This window comes from Plecotus auritus (genome assembly GCF_963455305.1).
Source record: "Plecotus auritus genome assembly, chromosome: 13".
Lineage (NCBI taxonomy): Eukaryota > Metazoa > Chordata > Mammalia > Chiroptera > Vespertilionidae > Plecotus > Plecotus auritus.
Window position 1 is genome coordinate 17,253,440 of NC_137779.1, and position 19,277 is coordinate 17,272,716.

At 52.2% G+C, this 19,277-nt stretch overlaps 3 protein-coding genes across 30 annotated transcripts in view; 2 read left to right on the top strand and 1 right to left on the bottom strand.

The window, feature by feature from the left end:
- The window catches only part of FAM118B (family with sequence similarity 118 member B), a 41,103-nt gene extending 39,052 nt beyond the window's left edge, over positions 1 to 2,051 (top strand). For 16 of the 24 annotated variants that reach the window (XM_080650714.1, XM_080650718.1, XM_080650721.1 and 13 more), the window contains 2 exons: positions 1,122 to 1,181; positions 1,499 to 2,051. In XM_080650714.1, the coding sequence (XP_080506840.1) occupies positions 1,122 to 1,181; positions 1,499 to 1,512 (74 nt within the window). In that variant the 3' untranslated portion in view covers positions 1,513 to 2,051. The remainder of the gene's footprint in view (positions 1 to 1,121; positions 1,182 to 1,498) is intronic. The other 8 variants (XM_080650717.1, XM_080650720.1, XM_080650727.1 and 5 more) reach the window with 1 other exon arrangement.
- A 255-nt stretch (positions 2,052 to 2,306) lies between these two features.
- On the bottom strand, positions 2,307 to 8,466 carry SRPRA (SRP receptor subunit alpha). Its single transcript, XM_080650736.1, has 14 exons — positions 8,199 to 8,466; positions 7,498 to 7,581; positions 7,050 to 7,213; positions 6,705 to 6,865; positions 6,301 to 6,451; positions 6,022 to 6,175; positions 5,508 to 5,599; positions 5,287 to 5,405; positions 5,055 to 5,141; positions 4,594 to 4,766; positions 4,292 to 4,505; positions 3,728 to 3,891; positions 3,549 to 3,647; positions 2,307 to 3,391 (listed from the first exon to the last, which is right to left on the bottom strand). The coding sequence occupies exons 1-14, from the start codon at positions 8,313 to 8,315 to the stop codon at positions 3,263 to 3,265; spliced, it is 1,908 nt and encodes a 635-aa protein (XP_080506862.1). The 5' UTR covers positions 8,316 to 8,466; the 3' UTR covers positions 2,307 to 3,262.
- A 175-nt stretch (positions 8,467 to 8,641) lies between these two features.
- Positions 8,642 to 17,557, top strand: FOXRED1 (FAD dependent oxidoreductase domain containing 1). Of its 5 annotated transcripts, XM_080650690.1 has the most exons (12): positions 8,652 to 8,787; positions 11,363 to 11,583; positions 12,758 to 12,868; positions 13,118 to 13,236; positions 14,219 to 14,313; positions 14,584 to 14,685; positions 15,267 to 15,343; positions 15,505 to 15,665; positions 16,254 to 16,383; positions 16,567 to 16,671; positions 16,864 to 17,122; positions 17,240 to 17,557. In XM_080650690.1, the coding sequence occupies exons 1-11, from the start codon at positions 8,703 to 8,705 to the stop codon at positions 17,116 to 17,118; spliced, it is 1,461 nt and encodes a 486-aa protein (XP_080506816.1). In that variant the 5' UTR covers positions 8,652 to 8,702; the 3' UTR covers positions 17,119 to 17,122; positions 17,240 to 17,557. The 5 variants fall into 5 exon arrangements, with proteins under 5 accessions (XP_080506815.1, XP_080506816.1, XP_080506818.1 ...); XM_080650689.1 differs by having other exon boundaries at positions 8,642 to 8,787; positions 16,864 to 17,557; XM_080650692.1 differs by lacking the exon at positions 14,584 to 14,685.
- The last annotated feature ends 1,720 nt before the right edge of the window (positions 17,558 to 19,277 follow it).

Consider the following 19,277-nt stretch of genomic DNA (forward strand, 5'->3'; position numbering starts at 1 on the left):
TTATTTATGCATTCATTGTCATAACCACTGTTTTGTTTAAAATAGGTTTTTGTTGATTTGAGAAAGGGAGAGGGAAACATTGATGATAGAGAAACATCAATTCCTGCCTCCTGCACGCTCCCCACTGGGGATCGAACTGCACTTCGGTGCACATGTATGTGCACAGGATGATACCCAACAGAGCCACACTGGCCAGGGCCATAACCACTGTCTTTAATGACTGTGTTATAACCCAGTGTGGCTGTTAGTTTCCCTAATTATTTTCCTATTAGGCAGCTTCTAATTTTTTTCTTTTATTGTAAGAACTATTGCAATGAATGTTATTTTCATCCACACAGTTTTTCCTTTTGCAAGTAATTTCCTTAGGATAAGTTCTCAGGGTAATTACTAGGTCAAAAGGCATGAACACTTTAGATTGATAAATGTTGCTAAAGTGTTTCTAAGAGGAAAGTAGCATGTATGTTTTAGTGCTGTCTCTTATTTTTACTCTAATTGCCCATATCCTTTTCTCCCATGTGTTCACTTCTATACTTTTCCCAACACCATTTTCTATCCCAGTGCTGGCCAATAGAATCTTCTGCAATGTTAGAAATACTCTATACTTTTTGCTGTCCAGTACCATAACCACAAGTCACATGTAGCTGTTGAATATTTGAAATGTGGTTAGTGTGACAGAGGAACAGAATTTTTAATGTGAAATTCAGCCACCTGTGGCTAATGGCATCATATTAGTGCAGATCTAACCCAGTTTATACTGTGGGAGTATCTGCTACTTAGCACTCTTATACTTGGTTGAATTAGCTCATTTGCATGCTGCTCCCCACCCCTGGTCAGACTTTTCCCCCTGAACTTGGCCTTCTATACTAGTTAGGGACAGTAGATACACTCTGTCCTTGTAAACGTTTTGTTTACAAGCAGTGCCAGTGCGTACACTCAGGGGCCTTACTGTTCCTGTTATTTAATACCACCATTTGAAGACTAACCTAGTTTATTCTCCCCGCCTCCTTGTCTCCTGCTATGTGTGTTCATTACTAAGTAATGCCATCCTTTAGAACACGTGCTTTCATCTCCTTCTGGATGGTTGGTCTCTAACAGCTGACATTGATGTTCACTCTGTTTAGCAGGTGTGATGAGAGAAGGTCACCTAAATGGCTCATCTGCAGCGCACAGTGAAATAAGAGGTATACTATTTCCTGTTCTACTGTCTGCCTATTTGTCAACAGAAAATGCTCCTCAGACCTTGGGGCGTAATGACTTACCTCTGCTACCTGGGAAAGATTTTTTTTCTTTCTTTTTTTAAAATATAATTTTATTTTTTAATTCTTTATTGTTTAAAGTATTACATAAGATTATTTTTCTACCAAGTCTGTTACAAGATGCCTGTCTCTTATGTCTTGTCTTCTGCAATAGGTTGAGCTGGACTTAAGTACCTGCAGCTTTAGATGTGTAAACCTGTTTTATGAACCTCCCGTTTATTCTCTCCCTTCTCTCTCCACAGACCTCAGTACATGAGGGCTGCAGAAGTCACTGACATCAGACCAAGCTGTAAGGCCCTACCGTGGACAGTTTAATAGTAAACTTACAAGAACCCCACACAACTCCGAACGAAGAACCAAAACCCAGAAGTTGAAGGCTGGGGCTACGTAGAGTGGTGGCGAACTTCCCACCTTAATCCTTCGTGCCGACTGGTTCTTGGTCTTTTGTTGTTTTCCAGTTCTTGGTCGTATATGGCCTGTTCCAGTTTGAGAATACCCAAGTGACAATGGGACCCAGTGCAGCTCCCCACCCACCCCTGGGCTGGACGTGCCCGTGTCCACGCACAGATCGGGGTGGTGCCCACTGAGCAGGCTGCGCCCTGCATGGACTCGGGCTGTGGGTGCTGTGGACTCGCCGTGGCCGCTGCAGTTTTGTACTCTAGACTTGGTTTTTCACTTCCGCTCAATGGCTTTTTCTAAGACAAGACTTGAAGCTCTAGTTTTCCAGATCTCTCACAGTGTACAGTATTTTACATACCTGAGCTGTATTAAAAGCTTGTTCATTTATCTCCCAGGGCCCTGGTTCTACTTTGTCACTTTTGAAAATTAACCTGCAAAGGTACCAACAAGCCTAATTTTTGTCACTCAATTTAGATTTAAAAAACCTGTTCCTTTCCAGGGGAGGGGATCTCATTCTCAGGAAAGCAATTTTCCCAGATTCTTCAGAGCATCAATTCCCGCTGCTTCCCTTCTTATCATAAACACTAGTTAGGGTGATGTGGGGTTGTAGTTTTGAATCCTATACAAAGTAATTCCGAGACTAAAAGGCGATTTACTTATGAAATTTATTTTCTTATATATAAATTATGCATTTCTCTGGGCAGACAGCCTTCACCTTATTGCACTAAGCACGTCTGTAATACAAGCTACAGGACAAGTCTCAACAAGAGGTTTGTATTTAATGTAGCACTTGTCTACCAGGCACTGTAGAGAGGAGGCGGAGGAGCTAGGGTCCCTCGGGGTGAAGAACGGGGAGGGGCACCGTGATACCTCCTGACAGGCAGTTTTCTCCCAGGAAGGGGAACATGCAAAGCTTACACCTGGGTTCTGGGCATGGGGAAGAGCTGGAAGGCTGAGAAGCCCAATGCAATACTGCAGCTCGCCCCCTCTTCTCAGGGATGAGGCAAAGGGAGGACTCACCTTTTGCTCATTGTAACAAATCCCTCTGGCCTGACACTTTGGGGAAACAGGATGGGATCATCATCAGAATTAGCAGCAATTAAGAACAGGCTATACAATGCCACAGTGTGGTTGATGGGTGTCACCCAGGCCCAGGGACCTGAAAGCTATGTAGCCTAGGGAGAGGTGCCACTCAAGACCCAGAGCTGGTTCTGGAAGTCTCTTAATCTAATGGAGCTGGGGCTTCAAACTGCTTATGAGGTTCAGATGTCCCTATGACCACCGACTAATGAGCCAAGTTCTGGTGTTGGATCTCCTGACCATTGGTCAAAGCTGTAATGAGACCAAGTCCATAGGCAGAGTGATGGGTAGAACCACAGTGGCGGTGGGCATGGGCAGTGGGCAGTGACTGTAACATGATTAGGCCCTCCTTGTAGATGGAGGCTGGACTGAACAGGGAGTGGGGCTAGAGGAGCTGCACGCCAGGAGCTGCCTCACACGGCCTCTGCACTACACTGAAGACAAGTTGCTCACACTCTAATGCACATTCTTGATCCAGGAACGGGGACTTTGGGGGAAGCGGTGATTTGGTTTTGGGCAAGAGCATGTTAAGCCTTCATGAGGGCAGCCACCACAGCCTTGGCGTTGAGACTGCGTAGGTCGCAGTAGGTCTGGCCAGTGCCCACAAACACGATGGGTTTGCTTGTGATGTAGGTCATAGAAATAGCAGCTCCCACCTGAAGAGGAAAAAGGGGTACCCAGTCAACTCAAGGACCCTTCTTTGTACCCCAAGTAACAGGAAGCTTCGCAGCTAATGCAGCCTCAGCTACCTTGTGAAAGATGGCCACCCCCTGCCCTCCCAGTCCCACTGTGTCCTGTGTCATTCGTATTTACCTTGTCATCAATGGTATCAAATTTGGTAAGGACAATGCCATCAATGAGCCGAGGGGTTTGAGCCATAGAATGGTCAGCCAAGGCTCTGTTGAACTTGACCTGGAAAGAAGAAATGGCATGTAAGTGTAAAAAATCACCTTTCTACCCAAATCTGAGGCTGGAAAGAACCACGCCCTCACCAGCTGATCCACGGCCTCGTTGCCTACTAAGGCCTCGCCCACAAACAGCACCAAGTCGGGGGTGTTGACAGTAATGAGCTTGGCCAGGGCAGTCATCAGAGGGGCATTGTCTTGCATGCGACCAGCTGTGTCCACCAGCACGACGTCAAAGCCTTGGTTACGTGCTACAGACAGAAAAGTGGTCAGCTCAGAACTCCTGGGTTGTCACACTTATTTCCAGCGTCCTCTCAGGAAGTCCTAGCCTGGCTATGTTAAAGGTCTGTTTCCTTCCTTGGGCTCTGGATCCAGTTACAAGGTAGCGTGAGAAGAAAATCTATACCTGGCCCTCCACGCATAGTCATGAAAAGGATGGCAGTGCCACAAAGGTGACCAATTAGAGGTTTCTTCAGTTGGGCCATACCAGCTGTGGTTGCAACTACACCCATTACCCAAAGCGGAGCATGCCAAGTCACAAATCCTTAAGTTGAGCATAAGTTGGTAGTCGGGTGACCCTGATCCTCAGGATATTTTAAGGGAATCCAAGGAAAGGGGCCCAGACCAGCTCCCACACTCTGTGCGCCGTACCAAAGGCAATGGCTTCCATGGCGATGCCGGCAGCATCTTTGCCGTAGCCCTTCTCAAACAGCTGCACCATGGTGCGGCCGCCGTGATTCTCCGGGGGGTGTAGGGCACTCAAGCGGCGTGTGTGTGTGCGCAGCTGCTCCACAGCCCCGGCACGAAATGTGTCACAGGCAGCGATGAGGACACTGAAGCCATTCTCCAGCAGCCAGAAGGAAATCTGCAAAAGAGGCAGGGAAGACTGTCACCTAGAACCCAAGTTGCTGAGATAGTGAAGAAAGGTCAGACAGATGGGGAGCTGCACTGACCTTGGCAAGATTCGTAGACTTCCCCACTCCATTAACCCCACAGAAGGTGACAACGTAAGGGCGCTGATGACGCTGGGCATCCATGATGTCCCGGAGCATGTCCACACGACGCTGTGGCTGCAGGATCTGTACCAGGGACTCTTGCAGAGCTTGCTTTACTGTGGAAGTCACCGCTGAAAGGGAGGAGGTGGTGTACTCATGAATCCCAAGGAATGTACTCCAAGAACGCCCAACACCTTTCTGAGCTGAGGGAACTAGGATCCTGCCCCAGGAATCCACACCATACCTGATACTGTCCTAATGAACACTTCCCAAGTATTAACTCATTTAATCCTTAGTAACTCTTAAAGTCTAAGTTATGTAATAGAGATTTAGAGCTTAAGAGATATGCCAAAAGTCACGGAGGCCAACGCACTGGTATGCATAATGCCCTGAGCACACTGGTTGAGGCCAATACTTACTGCTGAATGTCCCCATCACCTTCCCTTCCAACTTGTTGGCCACGGATTCACAGAGTTGGACTGCGATGTCTGCTGCAACATTCTTAGCTGGGCAGGGAGGGGGGGGGGGGGTGCGGAGTATGAGTGCCAAGTCAAGTCACCAACTCTTAACGGTACAGCTAGGAAACTAGATGGTTCTACCCTCCGCCATCCCTACCCCCTAAACACAAGCCCGCCTGTTCCTAGAACTTACCAATGAGATGATCACGCATCTTGTCCAGCACAGATTCCATGTCTTCACGACTCAAGCTCTTGGAACCCACAAGGCCCTTCAGCATCCCAAACATGCCACCCAGAGTCCCCTTGGCAGCACTGCAGGCACAGGAGATTACGGGTTCACATAAAGCCGGTGGGCAGGAGTCAAGCCTCATCCGCTCGGGAGCCACACACCCTGCACCCCCTGAAATTCCCTACCTAGGTTTGGTAGGGTTTTGAGCAGCCCCTTCATCATCGGAGCTGCTGCAGTCCAGATCCTGAAGCTGCCCCCCAGGCCCAGTCCCTCGAATCTGCAGGGTTTGGGGAAAGAAAGGAGAGGATTAGGAATTCTAAAGGTTCTGAAGGGGACAAGCCCAGGATTCGCCCTGTCTACACTGCTCAGTCTCTTGGATTTGGGAAGAGACTCATCCTCTCAAAGAAATCCAAGGTACTACCCTCCTCTCTACTTCCAATTTTTTTTAAAAACTTCTTTTATTTAAGAGAGAGGGATAGAAAGATGGAAACATCAATGAGTGAGGAACATCATCAATCGGCTGCCTCCTGCACTCCCCCTACTGGGGATCAAGCCTACAACCAGGGCACATGCCCTGACCGGGAATCAAACCAGCGACCTCTAGGTACATGGGTCAACGCTCAACCGCTGAGCCACACCGGCCGGGCCCTCCCATTCTCTGAAATGGTAACCTTCACTCAGGCCCCTGTTGACTCTCACCAAGTTGATGTCCTCAGGCGGGGCAACCTCTGGGGCCCCATTGGTGGTAGGAGCGCTATAATCCAGGTCTTCCTTGTTAGCACAGCCACCCAGCGCCCACACTCGAGGCGCTTTTTTGCCCTTCTCCTTTGGAGCATCTGACTTCGTGGACTTGCTGAAAGGGTTACGGCATAGGTTTATGGTGGAGAAGCAGGAGGAGAAACATCCCCCCAAGATCCAGAGACAAAAAGGCCCTTGCCCCCAACACGGCTAGATTATGGCAAAGGTTAGAATGCTCACCTGGACTTGTCTGCAGCCTTCCCATGTTTCTGAATGAACTCCTCTCGCTTCCTCCGGATCAGCTCCTCTTTGGAAAGTTCTACCCCATTGTCAGCCCCCACTGACTTTTCTGCAGGGGCTGTTTTGCTGGCAGTCAAAGGGACATCAAAACCTGTTAGGAGAAATCTCACTGGAGAAAAAGGACCAGATTCCAACAAAATAGGAAATAGGGGGGAATTTCCAAGCCCTTAAAGAGAAAACTAGGAGCAAACATTTTGGGGCTCACAAGCACTGGGAATGACAGCGAGGGTGGGGGGCATTTGAGGGAGGGAGACAAGCAATGACAAAAAGAGAGGGGACCACTTCAGTACTTAGGACCACATTGAACTTTTCATGCCCCATATGTCCAAGGAGCTCACACCAACCTTCCTTCTTGGACCCCTTGTTTTTTTTATTCTTTGCTTTTTCCTTGGGCTTTTCACCCCGGGTCTCAATCATGGATCTCACAGGTTTCTTGGCCTTTTCAGAATCTTCAAACTTCTTCATGGCGGTTGGAGCCCGGACCTTACTGCTCTCCTCCGCTTCACTAAAGCAGGAGAGAATGGTTCAAGTCCAGAGAAAGGGTCCTCACCGCAAGAGGATCATTTAGAACTGGGCAGCAAATTCAGAAGCATCTTTCAATAAACACTTTACACCCCGGATCGGGCCTCAGGAAGGGAGGGAGCTCAGCAAGCCGTGGAAATTGATTTGGGGGAGTGGAGGCCTCTCACCGGAGGAGCCGCAGAAAGTCATTTTGGAAATCAAAAGTGCCATTCAATAGACTTAGAGCACTTTGCTGTTGGATCTCTGTGCGGTACTTGTCCCGAAAGAGCCGGTGCACGTCATCTATCAACTTGTCTACGTATGTCAGCGTTAGGATCTTCTGAAAACCAACCTGTTTAGGGAAAGAAACAGAGCCAACAGATCTGCTTACGTGCCATCCCAGAACAGAGGGAAGCCAACTCAACCCAGGCCTCCAGATTGGCTAAGCCGCCTGGCAGGTGTCCCTGACCTGAGGGGTGGCCAAGCTCTCTAACTGAGCCCCAGAGCTTCTTCCCTTTCCCCCGACCCTTCTTGTCTTCTCATATAACACCGTCTGCAATTAATGAGGGTTCGGTTCTCTTAATAATCAGGACTGTGTTGAGAATGCACTGGTCCCTCCAGAATACCACCACTTACCACAAACACCAGCTCAAACTGGTTGTCCAGTTTATACTTGAGTGTGAGGGCTTCATGGGTGAAGGAGTTGTTGCCTCCCCTTTCCTGGAAAGAGAGTATGTCTCCGAGTTCAGACTATTCCCCAGAAAACCCAGTCTTGGGCCCCTCAACGATTACCTTTGGGAAAGAACCAAACATTCCCCCAAAGTCAAACGTGTCCCAGGACAAGAGGATGCTGGGGCACTGTCTGTAACATCCCACCGGGGAGAAAAGGAGATACCGTGGGGTGGGGGGAAGAGTGAGAGAGTGACAAGACACCTGGGAGCCCCAAGGGAAGTAGTCGTCATAGAAACAGTCAGGTCTACTAGCAGCTGTACACTATTTACAGATTTAAAGGTGTTTTTCCATCCCTTATCTCACCCATCCTTCGAAACAAGGGAAAACCAAGCTGGCAGGAGCGAACGGAGGGAACGATGGTTAGTTTGAAGAGGCGCCTAATCCAGCTGGAGTCCCAGAAAGCGCAGGGGGAGGGGGCGCCGCAAAGTTGCAGGACGGTCTGCCGCGGGCGGGAGGAAGAAGTGGAGTCCCGGCTACCGGCGAGCGGCCAGATTCGGGGCGGACAGGGTGGGAGCGAGGCGCGGGGCCGGTCGAGGGAGACTATGGGTCAGATCGGGGGCGTGGGGGGGAACGAACCCGAAGTCCTGACCCCGCGGGGGCGGTACCTGCAGCAGCACGGAACGAATCAACGCGTTGACGGGCCCGGTGCAGGAGTCGCTCACGCCCTGGAAGCACCAGAGCACGAGCCCGCCCTTCGAGAAAATGGTGAAGAAGTCGAGCATGGCGGCAGCAGGAAAGGAGCCCGGCCGGCGCCGGGAGCTGAGGCCACGATCGCCCCGACTTCCTGCTGCGCCAAGCGCGGGACACGTCACACCAGCGGCCCCGGAAACCAGATCAGCCGCACTTCCGCTCAGAGCTCTGGGATCCCCACCCGTCTCCGCTTGAGGGCGCGCTGCAATGACGTAAGCAGGCTGGCCCATGGCGGGGCTGGGCGGGACTCTTGGGAGGTCCCGAGGAGACGGGAGGCCTATAGCGCGCAGAGGCGGGGCCCAAAGGGGCCGCTGGCCAATGGGTGAGCTCGTCTGAATGGCCGGCGGCGCGGAGCAATGACGGTTTGAGGGCGGGGCCAGGTTTAAGGGTCGCGCTCAGTGGCCGCGATCCAAAGGACCATGTTTCGAGGGGCGGTGTGGCTCTTGGCAGGTCGAGGCTCTTTGGGCCGGGGGCTAAGCACACGCAGTGGAGGCTGGACTCCGGGTAAAGTTGAGGACACCGGAGGGTGTCGTGGTTCTGGGGTACCCCCAGTCTCCGGCTATGTGACCTTCAGGACGTGGGACCCCGGTTCAGGCTGGGAAGACAGTGGGTCAGCTATGAGAAGGGGCTAAGCTTGCCCCCTGGAGCTCGTAAGGCCAGGACAGGAGTACGGATCCCCGGGTTGCCCTTCTCAGGTGACAAATCCTAGACCGCACTCTACGTCAGCTCAACACCAGAATAGGAGACCGGGCTGATCCACTGGGCGCACGAATGTGCATTAAGTCCTGCTCGCGTGCTGCATGCGGTGCTGGGTGTGGTGGCCCGGGAAAGAGGGAAGAAGAAGAGAGGATTCACTATATATGTCCTGGAGGTGCCTGAAGTGAAGCCAGAGAGGGAAGACTTTCTAGACCAGTTCAAGACTGGGTAGTCTCCAGCTAGTGTCATGGTAGACGTACAGGGAGCAGGTGGCTACCGAGATCAGCCCTGAAGGATGTTTACTGGTTCTGGGAAGGTGTGTGTTCCAGGTTCTGGAAAACTGAGCAAAGGTTAGGAGGAGAAAAGTATTGTTCCTGTGCAAGGAACTAGCCAAAGCCGTCCAAACAGTCTGAGTAGTAGTAGGAAATATGTGGGAAGGGAAGGGAAGCCCAGATCAAAGAAAGATTCTAATGCTGCTGAACTTTGTATTGGAAACAGTAAGAAGATTTGGAGATTTGTGAGTTAGGGGTTAATGACAAAGGATTCATTTATTCAAGACTAGAGGCCTGGTGCATGACATTCATGCACTTGGGGGGGGGGGGCGGGGGGAAGGGGGTCCTCAGCCTGGCCTGCACCCTCTCACAGTCCAGAAGCCCTCAGCCGATGTCCAACGGATGGCTTAGCGCTGCTGCCACCGCCGCTGCACTCGCCAGCCATCGGCCTGGCTTCTGGCTGAGCGGTGCTCCCTCTGTGGGAGCACACTGACCAGGGGGCAGCTCCTGCATGGAGCGTCTGCTCCCTGGTGGTCAGTGTGCATCATAGTGACCAGTCATTCCACGGTTCGGTTGATTTGCATATTAGCCTTTTATTATATAGGATATTTATTGAGCATTTAGGATGTGCCAGGTACTCTGGTAGGGTGGAGATTGGGTGGTGAAGAAGGTACACATCGTACAGTATGAAGCTATCACTAATAAACTCAAAGTTGCAAATGCGTTGCATGCTGCAGAAGAGGTTCACAGAGCTAATGAGATAATGTGGCAGGAGAATTCAACATAGTCCAGGGCAGCGGTCACCAACCTTTCGGACCTCACAGACCACCAGTGGTCCACGGACCACCGGTTGGCGACCGCTGGGCTAGGGCCGTGGTCGGCAAACTGCGGCTCGCGAGCCACATGCGGCTCTTTGGCCCCTTGAGTGTGGCTCTTCCACAAAATACCATGGCCTGGGCGAGTCTATTTTGAAGAAGTGGCGTTAGAAGAAGTTTAAGTTTAAAAAATTTGGCTCTCAAAAGAAATTTCAATCGTTGTACTGTTGATATTTGGCTCTGTTGACTAATGAGTTTGCCGACCGCTGGTCTAGGGGGTCAGAAAAGGCTTCCCTAAGAATATGTTAACTGAGCTGAGACCTAAGGGAAGCAGAGTTAACTCGGCAAAGTGGACCCAGAGTTTCAAAACAGAGAGAACACTTGTGTCGGTTCCCTGTGATGGGAGGAAGTAAGGTGCCATCAAGGAGACAAAGGGGCTGGGAGTGCGGGGAGAGGAGAAGGACTAGGCGAGCAGGAACCAGATGGTGTGTTGTCTGCCTGGCAATGTTTATGGATTTTGGATTTGGTCCTTAGAGTAATGGAAAGCCATTGGAGGGTTTTAAGCAAGAGGGTGTGTGATTACATTAGTGTTCAGACAAGGTCCGTCAGGCTACCATGTAGAAAAGAACTGGGGGAGGATGAGGGTGACAAGAGGGGAATTAGTGGGAGCAGTTAGGAGGCTTTTGCATTAGTCTAGGTGAGAGATTATGGGGGTTCAGTCTAGGGCAGTGGTGGCAGAGATAGAAAAAAAGGGGACAGATTGGGGAGATAGGAGGCAAAGTCATCAGAACTTTGTAACGTATGGGACATGAATGGAAGTCTGCTGGTGGTGACGGATATCCAGGGTTAGGTGCCACTCAGAGGTACCATGCTTCAGAGGTTGCAGCTCGGAGTGTGCGGGGACCTCTTGGTCTAGGAGCCTGGGACTTCCAAGTGGCGATGACAATGCAGTTGAGTATATGAGCCTCTGGCTCACCAGAAAGATAGGTGTGCACAGGAGATGTATATATGTGTAAGTCACCTATCCTAGGGAGAGAGTATAGACTGTTAATTTTAGGAGGTGGAATCTTGAGCAGAGCATGATGCATGAAAAGGAAGAGAGGCTGACGGCATGCAGAACCTATAGCAAAGCTGTGGAATCCTGCTGGCTGCACGTTGACCTTATGGGAGGGGCTGACAGTGGGGACTGCCAACTCAGTGTCAATTTAGCCCACCTTTTCCTGTGCCCATTTCCTAACCCCCTACCGCCTGAAAAGAAAATGAATGGCTCTCTTTGACCGTAACTGCATCCCACAGACTGGACTGAAAAGGTGTCTGAAATTAAGAAGAAGATCCAGTCAGCTCTTCCTGGAGGGGCCTGGAATCCACTGTATGACACCAGCCACCTGCCCCCTGAACACTCGGATGTCGTGATTGTGGGGGGTGGGGTGCTTGGCCTGTCCGTAGCCTATTGGCTGAAGAGGTTGGAGAAGCGACGAGGTGCCATTAAGGTGCTGGTGGTGGATCGGGACCACACGGTGAGGTCTGGGGTAGGGCAGAGTCATGAGTGGGGCTTGGACTTGGATTTTACTAAGGACTCTCGGGACAAGGGAAGGGGAGAAAAGACCTCAATCTTTGGAGGTCTGCAGGGCGGGGACTGTGCTTTGGACCATGTGGAGAATTAGTCCCAGGTTCATCCTCCTTCAAACTAGGGGCCTTGGCAATAGGTTTTTGCTTTTGAAAGCACATTTCAGTGTTGCATCTTTTGAGATCTCACAGGTCTGGCCAAGAGAGCCTACATTCAAGTTATAATTAATACAAACAGCTACCTCAACCCCCTTTACAGGGGTCCTCAAACTTTTTAAACAGGGGGCCAGTTCACTGTCCCTCAGACCGTTGGAGGGCCGGACTATAGTTTAAAAAAAAAACTATGAACAAATTCCTATGCGCACTGCGGGCCCTGGACCAGTCGGCTGCTAAGCAGGACAGGCAGCGGCACCCGGCGGACCGGATAAATGTCCTCGGTGGGCCGCATGTGGCCCGCGGGCCGTAGTTTGAGGACCCCTGCGGGCCTTTTAGGTTCCATCACGCCTCAGGTTTTACACTTAGCTGTTCCTGTTCCCACTGCCAGCCAGCCACGAATCTTTTTTTTTTTTTTAAATATATTTCTATTGATTTCAGAGAGGAAGGGAGAGAGATACATCAATGAGAGAGAATCATTGATCGGCTGCCTCCTGCTCGCCCCCCACTGGGGATTGATCCCGCAACCTGGGCATGTGCCCTTGACCGGAATCGAACCCGGGACCTTTCAGTCCGCAGGCCAACGCTCTACTCACTGAGCCAACCCAGCCAGGGCCCAGCCACGAATCTTGCTACTTTGGCCATATCCCTCTATTTTCCAATTAGAAGATCGAAAGCCCTGCCCTTGGACTTCCGGGCCATTAACATTTTGTACGACTGTGCCTGGCCCTTGGTTGATGACTGACTCTCTTTGCCGTGCATATCTGCTAATGAGGACTTTTATACCCGTTGTCCTCTCTGGGCTGCTGGGGGACTTGCATATGGGTTTATCCATGCAGCTCCTCTTAGATCGCAAACCTGCAAGAGGAACTCCCCTTTCACTTAAGGTTCAGGGCTCACAGAATCCATGACAGTCTCTTCTCCTGTGTAGCAGGGTGCTGGTCTACCTCAGCCTTCCTTGTCTTCCCACAGTATTCCCAGGCCTCTACCGGGCTTTCCGTGGGCGGGATCCGCCAGCAGTTCTCGCTGCCTGAGAACATCCAGCTCTCCCTCTTTTCAGTGGACTTTCTACGGAACATCAATGTACGTGCAGTGAGATTTGGGGGTTGGGGTGGTGTCCCTCCTTCAGCCCAGAGAGAGGAGGGAAAAGAAGAAGCAGGAGCAGTCGGGCAAGTAGGAATCGGATCCTGGTTTTCTTCCCAGTGTGGTGCCTAGAGGAGGCTTAGATCTGGGTGAGGGCCCTGAGCCCTGAGGTTGTCAGTGAGGAGGCCAGGAGCGCTCGCCATCCCTTCTCTAAATCAGCTTCTCTGAGGAGCTTTTTTTTGCACATAGGAGTACCTGGCGGTAGTCAATGACCCTCCCCTGGACGTCCAGTTCAACCCCTCAGGGTACCTTTTGCTGGCCTCAGAAAAGGGTGCTGCAATCATGGAGAACAACGTGAAAGTGCAGAGGTGGGTGCCTGGCACGGCCTCGGAATCGCCTCCCAGCCACATGCAGGCAGTAAGCCCTAAGCCACGTCCGGGCTGGGATGACGGAGCTGATGAGACAGGTCCCTGCCCCTTGGGAACTCAGTCAGGAAAGGCAGGCCGGTGCAGAACTTCAAGGCCCTGTGCTAGGGCTATGATACAGACAAAGTGCTGCTGGCGGATCCTGCATTGCCAGATAAGAACCACCTAGGACACGCCCCAGACCTGATAAATCAGAATCTCTAGCGAGGGGTCCAGGAATCCGCAGGCATTCCCTGTAAGAGCCAGATAGTAAGTATTTTAGGGTTTGTGGGCCATACAGTCTATTGCAATTACTCAACTTGCAATCGAAGCACAAAAGCAGCGCTAAAAAAAAAAAATAAATGCATGAGTATGGCTCATGTACAGAAATAGGCTACAGGCCGGGTATGGCAGCTCTGCTCTCATTGATAACCATGGTCAGTCAAGAGCAGGCATCTCCAACAAACACGTCTCCAAGTCTCACGCGTGACATCAGGTAATGTCCTAACTGCTTCACAGATAATAACTCATTTGATCATCAGAACATCCCCATTTTACATGTGGGGAAATCGAGGCACAAGGCGCTAGTAAGTGGTGGCTGGGAGTGAAACAAGGCATTCTGGCTTAGGAGTGTGTTCTTGGAGCACCATGGTGTAGCCTTTGTAGGGTTTGCAAATCAATTCCAGAGGAGGTGGCGGATGACAAGGGATTCAGGCTGTGCAGCCAATGGACGCTAGGATGTAGGAAAGGAAGAAGGGGTCAGATGCTGAAGAGCCTAGGAGGCTTGTCCCTCATCCATTCAGCAAGGAGAGAAAATTGGGGAGTTTGGGACAGAGAAGGGGCATAGATGAGGTAGAATCCCCACTTGTGGAGTTGAGCCTGTACTGCTCCCTCTCTGCACGCTCATTCTCAATAACACACACACAGACACACGTGTTTCTCTCAGGCAGGAAGGAGCCAAAGTGTGTCTGATGTCTCCGGAGCAGCTGCGGAACAAGTTTCCCTGGATTAACACAGACGGCGTGGCCTTGGCGTCTTACGGTGAGGCTTGCTCGCAGAGGGCATCGGGCTGCGGGCACCTCCGGTGGGAAGCCTCAGCACCCTGCAGCCATGTCACTGAGCAACGCCTCCCTCTGGCCAGCAGGACCGCCCCAGGCCGTGCCAGCTCTGTTCTTCCGCAGGATTTGACTCAGTGCAGTCCGTCAGCCTGACTTTCCCCAGCTTAGGAGCCCAAAGAAGAGTTGGGGGTGCGGGAAACAAGAGGAGAGGAGGGCTCTCGTCCCTCTTCATCGTCCTCTTTTTCCCTCACAGGGTTGGAGGGTGAAGGTTGGTTTGACCCCTGGAGTCTGCTCCAGGGGCTTCGGCGAAAGGTCCAATCCCTAGGGGTCCTTTTCTCCCAGGGAGAGGTGACACGTGAGTCTGCCCCCCATGCCCACTGCTCATATCCTTTGCCATCCAGGGCGCAGGCCTAGACTATGTCTTATCCTCACTCACAGGCTGAGCAAGGGTTGGTGGGGGAAGGGCTTCTCCCCTGAGGGCTGGTCCTGGGCATCCTGACTCCAGCTGCTGACTAGGCTGCTTCTGACTCGTGATTGGCTAGAACCGTGGTCGGCCAACTGCGGCTCGTGAGCCACATGCGGCTCTTTGGCCCCTTGAGTGTGACTCTTCCACCAAATACCACGGCCTGGGCGAGTCTATTTTAAAGAAGTGGTGTTAGAAGAAGTTTAAGTTTAAAAAATTTGGCTCTCAAAAGAAATTTCAATCGTTGTACTGTTGATATTTGGCTCTGTTGACTAATGAGTTTGCCGACCACTGGCCTAGAAGGTTTCAGTGCTCTCCTGCCCTGAGTGCGGCCAAGTTCATCCCCATTACCCTGTTTGCTGCAGGGTCTGGGAAAGCGCCAGCCTTCCAGTTCCTTTCCCTAGGAAACCGGGACCCCCATCTCCTTCCTCTCCAAGGCCTCGAGGGCTTATTTAATTTTCTTTCTCCTGCAGGTTTCATCACTTCATCTAGCCGCATGCAGACCATGAGTGGGAAAGATGTGACTTTGAAAAGGATCCATGAAGTCCATGTAAGTTCCCAGCCTGCGTAACTTCCTCACCAGAGTGGAGGGAGGGATGAGAAAGGTAACGACTGTCACTTGGAACTTCAACCCACTTCCAGGAAGAAATGTTCCTCTCCTGGTGGCGCGTATGGGCCAGGCCCTGCCTCCCTCCCCCTCTGTGCCTGCAGGTGAAGGTGGACCACAGCCTGGAATACCAGCCTGTGGAATGTGCCATCGTGATCAATGCCGCAGGGGCCTGGTCGGGGCAAATAGCAGAGCTGGCTGGTATTGGGAAGGGGCCACCTGGCACCCTAGAGGGCACCAAGCTACCTGTGGAGCCGAGGAAAAGGTGACGTCCCCCAGGGCAGCTGAGGAGGTTGGTGAGAGGAGGAGAGAAACAATATAAAAGGTTGTTAAGCCCTAACTGGTTTGGCTCAGTGGATAGAGCGTCGGCCTGTGGACTCAAGGGTCCCAGGTTCGATTCCGGTCAAGGGCATGTACCTTGGTTGCAGGTACATCCCCAGTGGGGAGTGTGCAGGAGGCAGCTGATTGATGTATCTCTCTCATCGATGTTTCTGGCTCTCTATCCCTCTCCCTTCCTCTCTGTAAAAAAAAAAAATTAAAAAATAAAAAATAAAAGGTTGTTAAGACCGGCCAGCGTGGTTCAGTGGTTGAGCGTCAACCTATGAACCAGGAGGTCATGGTTCGATTCCTGGTTAGAGCACATGCCCGGGTTTCGGGTTCGATCCCTAGTGTGGGGCATGCAGGAGGCAGCTCGTCAGTGATTCTCTCTCATCATTGATGTTTCCATCTCTTACCCTCTCGCTCCCCTCTCTGAAATCAATAAAAATATATTAAAAAGAAAAAAATGGTTGTTTAGTCGGAGGAGGGAAGAGTTGCTATTCCCGCCACTTCCTAACCCACCTGGTTATGGCAGGTACGTGTACTTATGGCACTGCCCCGAGGGACCAGGCCTGGAGACTCCGTTCATGGCAGACACCAGTGGAGCCTATTTCCGCCGGGAAGGATTAGGCCACAACTACTTGGGTGGCTGTAGCCCCACTGAGGTAAGCTAAGTGGGGTCGGTGCTTGGAGTCAGGCTTTGGGGCGGGCCAGTGCTGTTACTGATGTGGCCGCACTTTCAGGTTTTGATTGGGATCTCTCGTCCCCATCCCCCACCCACCTAGGGGGTTGATTAAAGAGGCCAGTGAGCTCTGGCTCTGTCCCTGTGTCCCCACCTCTCACCCCAGGAGGAGGAACCGGACCCGGGGAACCTGGAAGTGGACCATGATTTCTTCCAGGACAAGGTGTGGCCCCGTTTGGCCCATAGAGTACCAGCTTTTCAGAGTCTAAAGGTAACTAGGAGACATGACATTGGAGCATCTCGGGCCCATCTATGTACCTCACAACTGCTAAGGACTCTGTGGGTCTAAGGACCCATGCTGTCAACCCCTTCAGCAGTGGTAGAGGGTGCTGGTGCCTGACCAGGAGCGGGGTGGCTGCCCTGGCAGCCTTCCTGAGAACCCCAGCATCTCGTGCACCTGCAGGTTCGGAGCGCTTGGGCCGGCTATTACGACTACAACACCTTTGACCAGAATGGCGTGGTGGGCCCCCACCCCCTGGTCGTCAACATGTACTTTGCCACAGGCTTCAGTGGCCATGGGCTCCAGCAGGCCCCCGCCGTGGGGCGAGCTGTGGCCGAGATGGTGCTCGAGGGCCAGTTCCAAACCATCGACCTGAAGTCCTTCCTCTTCAGCCGCTTTTACTTGGGAGAGAAGGTGGAAGAGCACAACATCATCTGAGCCTGTAAGCTCTTCTCAGGCCCCACTTCCCCATCTGTCACCCCTGGTCACATCCCGGCCCATGTTCACGTCCTCCTCCCCAGCATCATGCCAAGAGCTCCTCCATCCTCTTCTCACCCAGGTGATTCTGTCCCCATGTGGCCGGGCAGGTGGGCAGGCTACAGGCTCTGAGGTTCTGTGCCTGAGGCCCAGGCTGACAGAATGAGGGAGCAGGACCCTGGGATTGATCCCTGGCCCAGGCTGATGCTGCCCACCAAGGCGGTCCAGCTGGACAGAACTCCTTAGTGGTCCTGAGCCCCAGGCCCAGGCCTGGCTCCCTCCTGGCACCAATCAGAATGATCACTGCTGCCCCTCTTCACAGAGCCCAGGCAGGCAGCATTCCTGAGCAGCTGGCCCCAATTTATTATCAATCAATAAATGTGATGAACTGCTTCCTGTCAGTTTTCTGTCCCTTCCTCTTTTCACCTCATGGCAGGTGCCTTTGAAGTGCCCGCTAGCCTTTGACCACAGGTTGGGAGAAGCACAGCCTCTCCGACCTCCCAGGAGCATTCTTTTTTTTTTTTTTAATCATCACCCGAGGATATTTTCCCATTGCTTTTTAGAGATAGTGGAAGGGAGAGAAAGAGAAAAATATCAGTGTGAGAGAAGCACATCAATTGGTTGCCTTCTGCACACACCTGGACCAGGGCCCTGTGGGGGAGTCGGAGGTGGGTGGGGAGGAGCCTGCAATCGAGGTATGTGCCCTTGACCAGAATCAAACCCGGAATGCTTGGATTCACAGGCCGACGCTCTAGCCACTGAGCCAACCCAGCTAGGGCCCCAGGAGCATTCTTAAATCCTCGTTGGCAAGCTAGTGCCTCCTTTTCCCACCTTCCTGCAGGGTTGTGGTTGTAGAGGGAAGGGATGTGTTCATTCCTCTGCAGTATTTATTCAGCTTCAACTGCTGGCCGGGTCTAGGGCTACCTATTGGAGATACACCAGCAGGCAAACCTAAAGGATGAGCAGCTTCACAAAGTGAATGCAGGGGGAGTGGGGAGGAGAGTGGGAAGGGGGGTGGTTCTAGGCTGATGAAAAACCATATACAGAGGCCTGGGACCAAGAATTAGCAAGATTCCAGGGGCTGGCTGGATCATGGTTTGTCCTAACAGGATCACGGAGTGAGAGAAGAGGTACATCTGGGCCCGGGGCTGCAGAGCCATGCTGCGGAGCTCTGTCATTCTGTGGGCAGGGGACACTGGAGGGTTTTCAGCAGTGAAACCACATGATCCGGTTTTCTTTTTAGAAAAATCATCCTGCCCACCCTGATGTCAAAGCAAGAGGCCAGGTGGAAGGCTGCTATTACAGCCCACACCCCAGGAGCAGCTGTGGTCCATCCACGAAGCTACAGTAGCAACCAGAAATTGGGTCAAGTAAGGCTCCCTTCTCTTCCCTGGACAGCTGGGTGGATGTCATGCCGTTCATGGAGATGAGGAAGGCCAGGGAGGAGGTGCGAGGGGCAAAGGTTTGGGGCATGTTGAGCCAGGAGTGCCTGTAGGACACCTGTAGAGATGTCTGTCAGGGTTGAATTTACTGTGGCCTCAGATGGTCTGGGCTGAGGTAGAGATGTGGACACCATGGAAGAGGATGGTACCAGCACAGGACATGAGAAGGGTAGGGGATCGAGGGGTGAACCAGAGAAGAGGCCGCTGAGGAGGTGGCCAGAGGCAGAAGAAAAGCCAGGAGGGTGAGGGGTCTGGCAGAGGTGGGGCTGGATGCAGCCCAAGTAGGTCAGGGGAACCTCGAAGAGCCGTTCTGGAGGAAGTGCACCTCGGGGTCTGAGGTGTGGGGGTCTGAGGTGTGGGCGTGTTCAGAAGGGAGAAGTGAGTGGGAGTAGTGACAGCTAGTACAATGCCCTCACCCCCAGTGTTCTTTGGAGAGAAGAATGAAGCAAACGATGGTGGTGGGTCTCACGGATCATCAGGGTGAGGGAGGGAGGGGCAGGCAGATGTGCTGCCAGTGAGTAACATTAGAAGTCCCTGGGGGTGCGGGGTGAAGAGCCAGGAAGAGGAAGGACAAGAAGGAAATTGCCAGGGGCATGGGGACAAGGAGGAACTTGCCAGGAGTGTAGGGATAGGGGCCATCAGGTCAAAGCTGACACCCCGATTAACCCCGTGAGGTAG

Bases quoted from the DNA above. Each gene is read 5' to 3' on its own strand.
- FOXRED1 (XM_080650689.1), top strand. From the start codon at position 8,703: ATGTTTCGAGGGGCGGTGTGGCTCTTGGCAGGTCGAGGCTCTTTGGGC. The intron at 11,584-12,757 runs GTGAGGTCTGGG...GTCTTCCCACAG, and splicing joins TGGTGGATCGGGACCACACG to TATTCCCAGGCCTCTACCGG. The intron at 12,869-13,117 runs GTACGTGCAGTG...TTTTGCACATAG, and splicing joins ACTTTCTACGGAACATCAAT to GAGTACCTGGCGGTAGTCAA.
- SRPRA (XM_080650736.1), bottom strand. From the start codon at position 8,315: ATGCTCGACTTCTTCACCATTTTCTCGAAGGGCGGGCTCGTGCTCTGG. The intron at 7,214-7,497 runs GTAAGTGGTGGT...TTCCCTAAACAG, and splicing joins AGTTTGAGCTGGTGTTTGTG to GTTGGTTTTCAGAAGATCCT. The intron at 3,392-3,548 runs GTAAATACGAAT...TTTCCTCTTCAG, and splicing joins TTGATACCATTGATGACAAG to GTGGGAGCTGCTATTTCTAT.